The following is a 15001-nucleotide window of genomic DNA, read 5'->3' on the forward strand; positions in this document are numbered from 1 at the left end:
CACACTCGACAAACATTTCGTGCGGATTTGACCTCGTCCAAAATGGTGCATACATATGTATATGTTTGAATGATATATGTATGTACATGCACGATATTTTTATATATAGAATGGGTACGTTTTTTTTTTTCAGCAATAAACTTTATATAGCATATATTCACACTAACTAACGTCCATTTGCCCTAGAGTTTGAGATACATTTGGACACATGTGTAGATACACGAGACAATGCAGATACATAGCCCATACACACACACACACACAGGCATACACACTCACTGGGGGGGAACCTACACAATAATTTTATTTTATTCCTTCTTAAATTTTGTTGTTGTTTGGATGTGAGAAGAGTGGCCTGGCCTGGCCCCAAGGTGTATTAAGCATGAAGGTGAGGAGAGGAGGAGGTCACTGCTGACTGTGATTGCTTGCCTCTTGTTGTTGTTGTTGTTGTCTATAAAATATTATAGATTGGTCCCCTACCTCGCTGGAGTCTCGCCCACAGACTGAAGAGAAGAAAAAGAAAGAGCGCAAAGTAGAGAAAGAAAAAAAAACCCTTCTGCATGCAAACACACACACACACACACACACAGACGGGAAGGCATACGCCTACGACGACAACAACAACAACAACGATGAGGGGAACAGCAACAGCAACACATTTGCCAAACACACACGTCATAGACTTACCCCCTACCCCCTAGCACTGTTATAAGCAGCAGCAGCAGTTACTCAATGCGTCATTCCCCCACACAGCAGAGCATGGGGGGCAGTGGGAGGAAGGGAGATGGATGGATGGGTGGGTGGTGTGGGTGGTGTGGGTGTGTGGGTGGGTGGGTTGTGTGGTAGAGTGAGAATGGGCGAGACAGACAGAGAACAAAATGCTGCAAGTGAAGCAGCAAATGTCCCATTTATATATACCGACCTGGAACTGCTGGAACTGGACCTGGCACCCTGGGACCTGGACCCTGGGATTCACACCACACCACAACACACCATAACACTCCACCCCCAAAAGTCATATGTCCCGCAGATTGCCGCCGCTCTCTCACAGCTCTCACACCTCCTACGCTTGGGTTGGGTGGGACTCTTCTCTAGGCCTTTGTGGCAGTCTCTCAGAGTTTCAGCCCCCCCCCAACACCTCATCAACAGCTGCAGTTTCAGCTGCAGTTTCATCTTCATTATGCGTACATATATACATACATATGTATGTATTGCATACCCCTTGCAGCAGAAAGCATTATGATTTTCCATCAGCTGCTTGCTGACTCCGAACTCTGACTGCATTAAATCCACAATGAAAGTTTCCCTTTTAGATTGTCTTTGCCAGATCGGATCACTATATCATTCATATGTAGATATATTTTCAAAAAAAAAAAATGCAATGAACGTTGCATATTCGAGGGTACTTGGTCTCCGTCCCATGCCTGTGCTTGCCCCCTCGTGTTTTTGGGTGCAGTTTCAAGCCTCATTTTCGGGCTTCACTTTGCAGCTTTTAGCCTCAAATTCGCCCACCCAGGCTTCAGTTTGCAGCTTTGTATTCGGCCTGCAAGCTTTCAGTTTCAGCTTCAGCTACGAATCTGGCGGCACTAGCTTTAGTTTCAGAGTTGCATTTCCTTTGATCTTTGGTTTGCACAACGTAGTTTGAGTCCATTTTACGCAGTGGAAATGGAAACAGAATGGAAAGCCGAGAGGAACTGAAAAGACTGAAAAGGCGTTGCCTGTAGGAAGTTGAAGCAACGTGGGATAAGTGAAATATAGCAGTTCCATGCGGAAGATATCCGCCGACTGGAACTTTCTAATATTTATATATAATTATAAGAATACAATTACAATTCTCTCTATAAGTGTAGGAACTTTTAGGAATTTTTGTTGTTGTAATTTTTCATATTTTCAACAAAAGTTTGAAATTATTCCCGTGAAAGGAAACAAAGAATCAAATCATCTCTTGGAAAACTGAACCGAACTTTCTTAATATTTTACTTGGGCTGGCACTTTTCATAACTTAAAGAAGAGAATCGCAAGAATGTTGTATATGTACATTTTAGGAGCTTGTATATTTGCTCTATTTTTTCTCATTCTCTATTCTCCGTTCTCCATTCTCCGTTGGCCCTTCTCCATTCCCCCCATGCCCTTTACGAACTGCTGTTTGTTTATTGCGTAATAATTTTTCTTTGGCGTTTTAAACTCTTTAATGCGTCTTATTTAATACAATTTGCGAACTAACAAAAACTGCGTAATTTGTGTGTGTTTTACATCAAACATGTATGATGCGGACCCACACCTACATATGCGCGGCAGGAGAGAGCGACAAGGAAAAGAATATGTTAATAGAAGCCCAAACAGAGAGAGAGAGAGAGAGAGAGAGTGAGAGAGAGGGAGTTAGGGAGTATCAGGTCAGGCAGGGGTGTGGGAGGGGGAGCCACGACGCAATTACCTTTGGCCATATTTTACATACAACTACACCTACACACACATGCATACATATGTACATACATACATACATACATACATACATATTTAATTCCTGTACATTAACAAAATTGTGCAATGTGCAACGCTGCAGCAGAGACGCAGCAGCAGCGGGCAGGCAACGGCAACTCAATCACGACTTTGCCTGCTGCTTGCTTTTGTTGTTTTTGCATCGAACGATTCTCGGTCCGTCGTCTGGTTCGAGTCGTTTCTCTATGTGTTTTGTGCGAGAGCAAGAGGTGGTGATGGTGATGATATGGTGGTGGTGGTGGTGGAGCAGCGGAGCCAGAGCCAGAGCAAGAGCAAGGAGCAACCAACTACTAACGGACATGTCTGACGCACATGCGTGTGCCTTCGCGCACTGGCGCTGCATTGACTTCGTAAGCGGCGTCAGCGTCAGCCGTGTCGGCAGCAGCAGCTGCAGTTTTGGTGGCTATTTGCTATATTGCTATATGGCCATGGCATGACTCCTGCTTGAGCACCTTTCGCGGCTGCAGCAGCAGCAGCAGCCAACGAACATGCTCAGGCATTCACTCGCACTGACACTCGCACTCGCTCTTGCACACACACACACACACATACACCCTCCAGAACGGGCAGCAGCTGCTGGCAGCGGCAGAGCATAACAGGAATATACAAAAAAAAATTGAGAGCTTTTAAGAGACAGCAGGCAGGCAGGCAGGCAGGAGGCGCCCACCCGACAAATTAGTCAATTACCAAATGATTGAAAGGTGACAAGAGGAATTAAATAAAGGACCGTAGGAAGTTTCACATGTTAATTGCCTTTATTGAGTGAATTTTACGTATGGAATTTTCACAAACATGACATATTGTGGCTGTGGCACATCTAAAATAATAATGGAATGGAATGGGGATAGGAAAATTCCTTTGCTAATTGGAATATGATGAACTACACAAGTCGTTCAATTTGTTTCATTAGGAATTTCCACTAATTAAGGCAGATGCCTTACAAATGTTAAAAAGCCTTTTCTTTTCTTCCAATTCAAATAGAGAAAATAACAAAAAAAACTAATTAACACATATTCACATGGAATTTCGTCTTAAATAATTTACCTGGAATTTAAATTCTTTAAAACCTTATAAACTGAAACTAAATAACTTTTAAAATGCATAAATAGGCATTTAAGTGAATTTATGCTGTATGTACCTTAGATTTAATAGTATCCAAAATAATTGGTGTGCAAGCTTCACATAAATATTAAATTAAATTAAAAAATGTCTAGCAATTAGGATTATGGAATGCATTCCCTTCACCAACCACAGCCACTGTACTTGGTAGGGGAGTAACATTACGAATCTGTTTTGTTTGTCAGGTGGTTGTTTTTGTGTGGTGGACTGGACTGGACTGGACTGGGGGGACGGGACTCTGACTCTGTTTTGTCTCCTTTTATGCGAATCGAATGTTGTTGTCGTCTTAACTACACTACTTCTTGCTCTTCTTTCTGCTTCATCTTATGACTTTACCTTGTGCCTGTCTGCCTGTCTGCCTGCCTGCCTGTTGCCGTCTTCTTCTTCTTATTCTGGTTTGTGTGGTGTCTCGCGAGCTTTCCTTCAAAAATAAAAGGAGACAAAAGACGACGACAACACGGCGATGACTACGGCAATGACGATGGTCGGGAACGGGAACGGGGACGGAGAGGAAGAAGAAGGAAGGCAAAGTAGTTGTACAGTTGAGCCATTGAGAGGTACATACATACATACATGCACACAAATGTGTATGTATGCATGTACATTATGTAAATAAGCATATGTATGTATGTCTCTTCGGACGCCCGTTCCCTCCCCCCCCCCCCTCACTCACTACAACAAACAACAGCAACAACAACCCCGATAGACGTTGATGATGGCGACAACGACCAACGACAACGACAGCGATTCCACCGGTCTCTTTATTATTACTTACATTCTTCTTGCTTTACCTTTTGGTTTACTTACTCGCCTTTTGATACCCTCTATTGGCTGGAGTGCTTCGGGAGTACATATCATTCGGCGTATATTCGCTTAATGGATAAATTTAATTTCGAATTTAAAATAAACCTATTATGCTTGTTGTTTATTCATGGCAAAGCTTAATTTCGCTCTCTCCATGTTAACTAAATTAATTTTAGCTATGCGGTGCCGCGTTTTGCAGCAGCACCCTTCGGTCGCTTTGTTTTCGCTTTGATGGTGGGACTTGTGGCTATCTTTGGCATCTAGGCAGGGGTATCCCATAGTCGTATACACGTATCTTTAGAGTTTTTATTGGTGTGTTCAGTCTTAATAATAGGTATACCCTATTGTCGTTGCACTGCTTGTCATTTTACAGCTTCTGTTTCTGCGTCGTCAACATTTGTTTTTTCTTTCTATTTTTTTTTTCTTCTTTTACTTCTTTCTGCCGCTTCTTCTTTGGCTACTTTCTGCCGCTTCTTCTTTGGCTACTTTCTGCCGCTTCTTCTTTGCCTACTTTCTGCCTGTTTTGTGCCTGTGGTGTACATGAGAGTGGTGGACCATTTCATTGAAGTATTCTTCTTTTGCGTTTAATCCTTATCTGCTGGACTCTTTACCAAAGGGGGGCCGTGCCGCCCCTATATGGCCATCTCTTTTTGTCGTGAGTCTTTTGCGAGCTTGGTTTCAAGCGTGAGCGTTGAATAAAATAAATACATAAATAAATAAATAAAATAAAATAAATGTACATGTAAATATGCATGAATCATTCGCTAATAATTATAAATTATAGGCCCCTCCTATATCACAGTCGCTTGAAGGTTATAGGAATTACATTCAATGTGCATACAAAAATGTGGGCTGTGTACTTTCTTTCATTCTGGTACCACGGGCAGCAGCCACGATTCCTCTATATAACGCCACATTCGTTCCAGTTTTTCCCCTCCCCCACCCCTGGAAAGCAAGCAGCGAGCGAACAATTGGGAAATGGTGACTGGTTCCACCATTCCATTTCCATTTCAATTCCATTCCATTGTGGAGGCACTCTCTCAATGATAATCCAATTAAATAACAACAGTTATAGATCTGAATACATATGTGGATGTGTGTGTGTGTGTGTGTTTGTGCACCACACATCTAATGTATCCATCTAATGTATTTGTATCTGTATCTGTATCTATATCTGAGAGTGTATTGTGTATCTACAGGCACACATGCATGCATACATGTACTTGTGAGTGTATCTGTATCTATTTACAGTCTAAGTGCATTTATAAATCAAATAATCTATGTGCTGACGTCCGTGCTCATTCGTTCTGCTCCCAACTTCATTTCTCACTCCCTCCCTCCCTCCCTCCCTCCTCCTCTGACCGTCACCCGACCCCCGACCCTTCTCTGGCCCCATCGTACTCATCTTTGCAACCAGCCATTCAATATATCCCCCACCCACCCCCAGCCCTCTCTCCTAATGACGTCAGCGTAATCGCAGAGGCGGCAAATAAAACAAAAAACAAAACAACAAAAAATCAAACAAAATGCAAAAGGAAAAAGCACACACAAATAAACAGTTCATAATGGAAACGAATGGAAAAACAAAGCAAGAAAAGTATAACAAAAAAAAAAAAAACAAAAATGTGACGATAGGAAATTTCAAAGACATACCAAAAACCAAGTACAGTGGTCGCTCGATAGTGAACTAAAAAAGTAAAATATTGTAAGGCAAAATATCTAAAAAAAAAATGAGAAAGTTCTTCAAGTGGGGCGTGGATACGGCAAAGCGATATTCTTTCGCATATGGAAATTTTGTACAGTAAAAAGAATGTCTATGGGGAATCAAGGGATTTCTTTTTATGCGAATTTTGTAAAGTAAATCAAAGTCTTTTTATTTTTCTTAAATGATATCCTTTTGCTTATGGGATATTTGCGACGACCTCAAAAGACATTCCTTGGCCTATGGAACTAAAAACGAATCAATGGATTTTATATTTAAATAAATTGCTCTCGCTTATGGGCATTTTTTATAATCAACCGAAATTTACATATAAGAACTGGAAACCAGTCCAGTCCCAAAAGCATTTGTACAAATAAAACTAAAACTTTGTTGCATTTTGCGCATCTGGCTGGTATCTGTATTTAAATAAGGGCCGCGTGAGTAATATGAGCGACCGCCATAAGACGCAATATGGCACGGTCAGAAAGGTCATATGATAGAAAGCAAATCGCGTAACGATATAGATGTAGGTATAGATATAGATATAGATATATAGGAGGCATAAACCAAACCAGTATTAAAATGCGAGAAATATACAAAAGATAATGTCAGCGACGCAGTAATTAGTTTTGAACTGAACTGAACGGATGCGCATGCATCGTCATCGTGAGACAAAACAAAAATGTTCATTCATAATATACCATAACCAGATTACCAGATTAATGGAATTGGGATTTTTTTTTTGTGTAACTCTTGTCGGATTCCTGGCACTACTTCTTATCCGCTTTCTATCTCTCTCTCTCTCTCTTTTGGGTTCTCCTTCTCTGCTTTTGCGTTTATACTTGTGTGTTTGTCGTTGCCTTATCAGCCAGCATTTTTGTCTTTTGTTTTGTTTTTATTTTCTATTTATTTTTGTATATTTGCAATTAAATTCTATTTTTATAATTATAAAACAATGTCAGAGGTTGTCGTCGCCTATATCTATATGTATTACTCTCTGACTATCTTCTATATAGAATTAACTCAAATCTTAAAATGAGCTTTGATTGAAATACAAAAAAAAAAAGAAAAAAATAGGTCAGCAATTTAAATGAAATTAAAGAACATTTTCGAGTGAGAGATACAATCAAAAGTGAAAAGAAATCGCATGCCCACACTGTCTGGGCTTATATCTACATATATTTATTTATTATTTATGTATCTGTATCTGTATCTATGGCGTTTGCATTCAAATCCAAAGAAATCGCTGACAACTTGCGAGAAAGGCTGACAATTGTGTGGAATTGAAATTGGAATTGCAATTGGAACTGAAAACTGAACTCGAAAAAAAAAAAAAAAATAAACTGAAACCAGAAACTGGTTTCCCTTCCCCAATCCGCATTGTCTATAGATTCCAGTTGGGCAGGGGGCCGGGGCAGAGAGTGACAGATACAAATACACACAGATACACACACGCACACACTCGTTTATAAAATGCAGTTCAATGAATCGAACTTTTCATTTATTGAGATCTCTAAAACTTGTGAGTAGAAACATTAACAGAAAGCCAGACAGATAGACAGACAGACACTCTGCCATTTCATAATGCTCAACATTCTGCAGCAAAATTTATTTTCATTCAACGTAAAAGCCGCGAATCGAATGTCAAGCAGTATAAATGCAAAAAATCTTTTTCGTCTTTCTAGAAATCTTAAATTTTCTTAAATTTAATATATTCATTTATTTATTTATTATTTATTTATTATTTATTTATTTATTTATTTATTTATTTATTATTTATCATTTATTGTTTGGAATGAGGATAAATTAAACCTCAAGATACAAAATATTTGAGGGAGCCATTCGCCAAGGGATCTCTAATATTTATTATTGTAAATTGGCCCATAAAAATAATTTTAAAATGATTTGGCATTTTGAACATTTTCGTTTACTAATTTATTATCTACTCGTGTGTGTGTTTCCGTTTCGTTGTAATTTTCATTTCATTTTAGTTGTTTTTTTTTTGCATCACTTTCTCGTTTCTTGTTGTTTACATTTTCTTTGTATTTTTATTTTTCGAATGGCTTTGCACGCAATCGCCGCCTCTCTGGCAAATGAGCAAATCAGTGGAAATCGTGGGCTATCGATACGATATACAGTTTGTGTACAGTGAAGATCAATATAGTGGAACCTTTCCATTTCCCCCCCAAAACTCGTCCATTAATATTTTATTTCTCGCTGTTTCCCTGTGTGTTTGTCTATGTTTTGCCTTCTGTTTTCTGTCTTTCTCTATGTCTCTCTGTCTGTCTCTCTCTGTTTTCTACATTAACAAATGCCTGAGGGCACTGAGTAAATTCAGATTTTTCTCTATAGGAAAACGGGGCTCTATATCCTTTCGCTTAGGCGAATTTTCGTAATGCATTCGCTGCAAATATCCTTGAATATTTATTTTCGAACAAGTGCACCTTTTTAAGGAATTTATTTTTTTATTTTTTTATTTATTTAATTTTCTTTTTTTAATTTATTTAATTTTTTCGTTTATAAATTGTTACTCCGTAGCGATCTATTGATGGTTTTTCTCATGGTAGAGTGTTTGAAATAGATCCGCAAAAATGGGTCTTGAAATGTTGATCAAGTTTTTATATTATTATAATTATAAATTAATTAATTTAATTTTTATCAATATTCCAAGTGTTGGTTTAGAGCATTCCAATATTCGTCCCAAAATAAACTATATTTCTCTACGATGTTTTGTGCTCAAGTGTTTTTTTTTTTAGTTCTTGTTCTGTTCTGTTTTTTTTTTTGTGTATTTTCTTTGGTTTTATTTCGTTTTTCTCGCATTTTGCACTTGAACGACTTTCAATTGAAATGTGTATTTATGTAATCGGAGGCATGTGTTTACGAATATATGTATATACTATATAGAGTATATTATGTACCTACAACAGCAGCCCCTCGGCACCCGGCCGCCCCTCTTTCTTTTTGATTTGTGTGCGCTTTTGCTTTGTACGCTTGGCCCATAAACAAAGCAATTTACATGCAAACACACACTATACTCTACTCCCAAGCCACACAATCCACACAATGCAATTGCTGCCTCTCACTCTGTACAGATTGTTGCCCCTGTGCCCCCCCCCTGCCCCCTTTGCTGCCCCTTTGCTTCATGCTTGTATCATGTGCCTGCAGGGCTGCTGCTGCTGCCGCCGCTGCCGCTGATCAATGACCGAGCAGCCCAACAACGATTCAGAATTGAAAACTATATCAAGCGACTTTTGAAAAACTTGAATAAAGCCAAAAAGATTCCATGAACCTTTCAATGGAATCGAAAGAGAGTTTTCTAACTAAAATAAAATTCACATCTAAAGGGAATTCTATGTAGCTAAAATACAAATATTTTCTACCAACAGAATATTGAGTTAACTTTTGGTATATTGAACACACAATCCCTTCACGCTATTCTCGTTATCTTTTTATACATTTTGAGCTGCAACAGATTTCGGTTTTCGCTGTTTTCCCTTTGACGCGTCATGCGGCACTGCCCTTCGGTCGCGCCTGTGCTTTATGCCTTATGCCTCTATTTGTCTTACTTAATATTCATAAATGTTATATATTTAACTATATTTAAAATATACCAAAAATACTAATTGTTTCTATTTCTTTTTTGTGTATTTCTAGGTAAGTTACTCATGGGGTTTACCACAAAATAAATGTACTTAATGGACTTGAAACATGTTTAGTAAGTAACTTAGATTTATGGCCATGCTTTGGGCTATCGGGACAATTATTTTAATATAATACAAAAAAATATAAGAAAGAGAGTTTCTTTCTTTTGTTGTGCCACTGCCCACTGATCCAGATCTACTCTACTCTACCCTGCTCTACCATATCCCACCCCTCGCCTCTTTTTTTAGTTGGCTGCATTCCTGCCATATCCCCCGCTTGTGCACTTGTTAAAAGAATGACAAATGTTGTTCAACTACTTGGCGCCTGCCTGCCCCTTTTATTCCACTCTTAAATAGCATTTACAAACACACCCACCCACCCCTCACACTCTCTATATGGTTGTTTTCAATATTTTATTCCACTTGCTAGAGAACTTTTAGGGGGCCCTAGCAACAGCACTCCACATATATATGTGTGTATATAGAGATATATAGATATATGCAAAATGGATTGTACAATTTATATATAAAGTACATCGACATACGATTCGAGAGATAGATATAGAATCTATATTTTATTGTATTTTATATATATTATATTATATTCTATATATATTATATATGTATTATCTATATGTATGTATGTCTGTAGTTTTTGTAGAGATGCTTTGATTTGTCGTTTCGATTTAATTCCATGTTTTTACTTCTTTGACATAACGAGAACCTCCCCCTACCTCCCCTGTACGTAATGGGTAATCAAGAGCTCGGGTTAAATATGTGTGCTTGTGTGTGTGTGAGTGTGTGGGCGAGCAGATAATAAAGAGTGTTTTGGGTTAACTATGGGGACAAGGGTTAGCATTTGATGACAGCTCAAAGTACATCCAAACCCCTTCCCATCCCATCCAAAACGTAACTTGAGTATCGCTTTTATTTTTGCTTTTGTTGAAAGTTCAAAATGCATTTTGCACTCGTCTCTCTCTCTCTCTCGCTCTATCTCTCGCAATGAAATAAAATACAATAATTGTTGGGCAAACAAAATTATGGAAGATGAGTTTCAGTGCCAGTGCCAGTGCCAGTTCCAGTGCCAGTCCTCTGAACCTGAACCTTTGAGCCCCCACAATAATATTTGGTTACAGGCAATTTTCAAGCATTTTTGCCAAATGCGAACAGCAAATAATTGAATAAATAATTGGCCTGGCCTGGCCTTAGCCTTTCGACAATATTTAATTAGTGAGCTTTTGATGAATTGTACCGAATAATCCAGCAATGGGCAGGCCCATTTAGCCCCCTTTGATAAATACTAACAATTGGGGATGAGGATAATGGGGGCAACAAGAGACAAAGGATTTCGTTGTGTGTCCATTAAAATGGAAAACTATTTGCCTTGAAATCAAATTTCTGTTTGTATTTAGTTGCACAGCTTTAATGCTATTCGATTTTAATTGCCTGGCACCTTGGGCAAAAGGGTACAAGGGAAGACCCACCTCTAAAAACCGCTGGCCAAGAAGGTGCGCTCCACTTGGGTGAACACCTGTTCGACATTGGGGGCCGCATCGATCTTCTTCACCTGGCCGGCGCCCTCAAAGTACTTGATGATGGGCATGGAGTTCTCGTTGTAGGTCTGAATGCGCTTCCTCAGTGTCGCCAGATTGTCGTCGCTGCGACCAGAGCCAATGCAGCCGCCGCCGCCGCCGCTGCCGCCGTTGTGGCCACGCTTCAGACAGCGATGGACGCACACATCCTCGTGGCAATCGAAGAACAAAACGAATTGCATGTCCACCTTGGCGGACATGCGACGATTCCAGCCATCCAGATTGTCCTGGTTGCGGGGAAAGCCATCGATGAGGAATAGCCTCTGTCCGGAGGAGCTCTTCATGGCCCGCTCCAGCAGCGAGCAGGTCACCTCCACGGGCACTATTTTCCCCTCACGCATGTGCTGCTCAATCATCGTCCCGTACTGTGAATATGGGCCGCGCGAGCGTTCCGCCCGCAACAGTTCGCCGGCGGACAGGTGCGTGAAGCGAAACCGATCGGCGATTTTCGCACATTGCGTACCCTTGCCAGCACCAGGGCCACCCAGGACGAACACAACCTTGGCTTTGTTCACGAAACTGCTCATATTTTGTTGTTGTTTCGGTTTCGTGTTCGAACAGCTTCGGGGTCCGGCCCTAGTGCTTACAAAAATTTTGGAATTTTTTGAAAGTTATTCCATAGGCGTGGGGGGGGACTTATGCATTGACTCCACCCTACTCTATCCTACATTACAGGATAATGTTGGCAGTCTTTGCTCATTTATATATTTATTAGTAGCTTTGTTTTGTTCAGAATAAATGGCACTAGAAAGTTAATGTCTAAAAATAATACCATTCCTTACAAAAAAAAATTATAAAAAATGCCAAAATTGAAGAAACATTAAAAATGTTAGAAAACTTCAACTTTGAGTCGCTATATCTTCAGATATAAATCCATTCAATTACCACGAATCAAAAAAACCTGTGCAAGGTACTACAATTTGTCTTGTCAAGCTACATATGTATTACTTTTTGTGGCTATCCTCGCGCTGCAGCTTCTGAGTGAAAATTATGAAAATGCAAACAGTCATTGAATTTTGAATTTTTGAATTAAAAAAAAAATATTTTGGGGCTATATGGCTATAATTCTAAGTATGAGGAAGTGATCTACACACAGCCCAAATTTTGTCTCGTGCTAAGTACAAAATGTGACTGTCGGCACAGTGTTTATTAAATCAATATTTAGCAGAGCAGTAGGAGCGCTGGAAAGGCAGCACACGAAGAGAGCAAAGAGTGAGTGAGTGAGTGGGACAGCGAGCTAAAAGCATAGGAAATATAATAATACGAAAAATCCCGAAATAAAATGTCACACAAAAACAAAAGGCAACAAAATCATTTTACGATTTCCACCACTTTTGGGTGCTCTTTTTTTTTTTTTGGGGGGATTTTGGAGGGTGTTGGGGCCAGTAGGGTGTGGTGTGTCCTGTGCAAGTCTTTTGTGGGCGTGGCGTGGCATTGACTATTACTAAATACAAGGGGAAATTTTATTAGGCAAACAACAAAAACAACAGAAGCAACAGAAATTCCTTGTGGCTCTCGAAACATTATTTTGTGTGTCTGTCTGTCTGTCTGCTTTTGGCTGCTCTTTTTCTTCGCCTCCTCCTCTGGACTCTATTTCTCATTTGTGTGTGTGTGTGTGTTACTCTCTTTTTCTACCTTCTTTCCTTTTTTTTTGGGGTATTTTTCTGTTGCCGTCTGTCTATTTCAGGCATTTTTCCATTGCTGTTTGCTCCGTTGCTTTTCATTCATTTCATTCATGTCTGTGGGTTAAATTTAAGTGCAGTGAGCCCTCCCTCGGCTGGAGTCTGAGTTCTTTTTGAATTTCTAGCGGGGCCACACTGTACAGTACATTTTATTGACATTTACAGATGCCTTTATGCCTTTCGCTTACATAATATTGTGGCACCCACACACACACCCACACCCACATGCTCATTAATTATTTGACAGGGTGACCCGAGTTAAGCGAAAGACAAGAGAAAGCAGAGGAGCAAGAGGAGGGGAGGGGACCCACCCATGCACGGATGCGATGCCCAAGCGGAAAGATGTAACCAAAAAGGGAGAAGAAAGCGAAGAAGGAGCGCGAGAAGGAGAAGGAGAAGCACTAGAAGCACCTGTCCAACGGCAGAAGAGAAGTGGGGAGGAGGAGGAGAACGAAAATGAGCAGAAGGATGAGGCGAAATTAGGAATGGGAATGGGAAGGTGGAAGGTGGCGGCGAGAGGTGAAGGACAACAAGGTGGTGGTAATGGAGGAGAGCAGCAGTAGGAGGAGAGCAGGTGGATAAGTGTGGGGGAGAAGCAGCAAAGGGACAAGCAGAGTGAGATGGGGGAGAGGGAGGGAGAAGCAGCAAAGGGGAAGCAGAGTGAGAGGGCGAAGCAGCAGTGGGAGAGGGGGAGGGAGAAGCAGCAGTGGGAGTAGTAAAAGTGGGAGAAGAAAATGGCAAAAAAAAAGAGGAGTGACACAGTAGGGCAGCCCCGTGTAGCAGCCCTTCCCCTTCCCCTTCCCCTTCCCCTGCCCCTACCTCTCCGCATCCTGCACAATGTTTGAGTAGCTGCTTCCGACTGGCAATGCAATAAGTACTCTTATCTCTCTCTCTCTCTCTTTCCCTCTCTCTCCCTCCCCCATATCTGTGTATCGCGGCGCCCATTTCCCAAGCAAAAAGAATGCCAAAGGACAAGGGGGGATGCATGGGGGATGGGGGCAGGGGCAAAAACCTAATGGCGAAACATTTTACGTACAGAAAAGCAAAAGAAAGCAGAGCCGCAAAAGCAGAGTAGGGGGAGGGGGAGGGGGAGGTGGAGGCAGGATTATTAGATTGTTAGTGCGAAAGTGCGATAAAGCTGACAGAAAATTGAAGCAAAATTTGCACTTAATTCAGTCTTGAAAAAATACCAAAATATACCAGAAATATTAGTTTAATATCAAATTAAATACTAAAAAAGATTTGCCATTTAATATAATTAATAAGACCCCCCCCACCCTTCCCCACTGACCCACCACACAGCAAGGAGACAGACCCCCTGACCCAGAACCCTTGTGCCTTTTTCTCTCTCTCTTTCCCCAGCTGCCTGCACTCGATCTGTTTGTATGTGTATCTCCACTCCACAGTAGTCATTGGCCATGTTTTAACTCAATCAGTTGCTTGCTGTTCTTACGACACAACAACACAGACGACGATCCAACAGACAGCCTGACGGCCAAAAATGACAGAAAATCGAATCTCAGCGAAGGCAACGCAAACGCAAACGCTGCTCTGCTCTGTGTGAGTCCTGTGGGGGTGTGGGGGGGTAGGTGGTGTTGGTGACTCCTTTTGGAGCATGCCTTGGCTGTATATTTTATTTTATATTGCTTAAGCGGCTGCAGATGCTGCCCAGGATGCTGCCTGCCTGCTGCCTCCTGCCTTTTGCCTTCTTTTGCGGCTCTTCTTGCCTTCTTTTGCGGCTGCTGCTTTTGCTGCTGCTGCTGGCATCGAGCTGTCAGTGTTGTCATCACCAGCTCATTGTGGAGATACCCTTTCATTTGTAATGCCTATGGGAAACAGGACTAATAAAAGTGCGGCCTATATTGCCTGTCCTCAGGCGTTTATTATTTGACAAGTCACAGACACAGAAATGCACAAGCGAAAAGTGCAAAAGGGAATGCCCATGAATGCAAAAAAAAAAAG

The 15001-nt window shown here is 40.9% G+C and overlaps 2 protein-coding genes across 4 annotated transcripts in view; one reads left to right on the forward strand and one right to left on the reverse strand.

Moving 5' to 3' along the window:
- Positions 1-15001, forward strand: part of LOC111065441 (neurogenic protein mastermind) — a 98038-nt gene that overhangs the window by 54494 nt on the left and 28543 nt on the right. The window lies entirely within an intron of this gene.
- LOC111065442 (UMP-CMP kinase-like) lies at positions 11131-12010 on the reverse strand. Its single transcript, XM_041595430.1, has one exon. The coding sequence runs from the start codon at positions 11882-11884 to the stop codon at positions 11252-11254; it is 633 nt and encodes a 210-aa protein (XP_041451364.1). The 5' UTR covers positions 11885-12010; the 3' UTR covers positions 11131-11251.

Source organism: Drosophila obscura, unplaced genomic scaffold, assembly GCF_018151105.1.
Source record: "Drosophila obscura isolate BZ-5 IFL unplaced genomic scaffold, ASM1815110v1 contig_73, whole genome shotgun sequence".
Taxonomy (NCBI): Eukaryota; Metazoa; Arthropoda; class Insecta; order Diptera; family Drosophilidae; genus Drosophila; species Drosophila obscura.

Coding starts and splice junctions, on each gene's coding strand:
- LOC111065442 (XM_041595430.1), bottom strand. CDS start 11,884: ATGAGCAGTTTCGTGAACAAAGCCAAGGTTGTGTTCGTCCTGGGTGGC.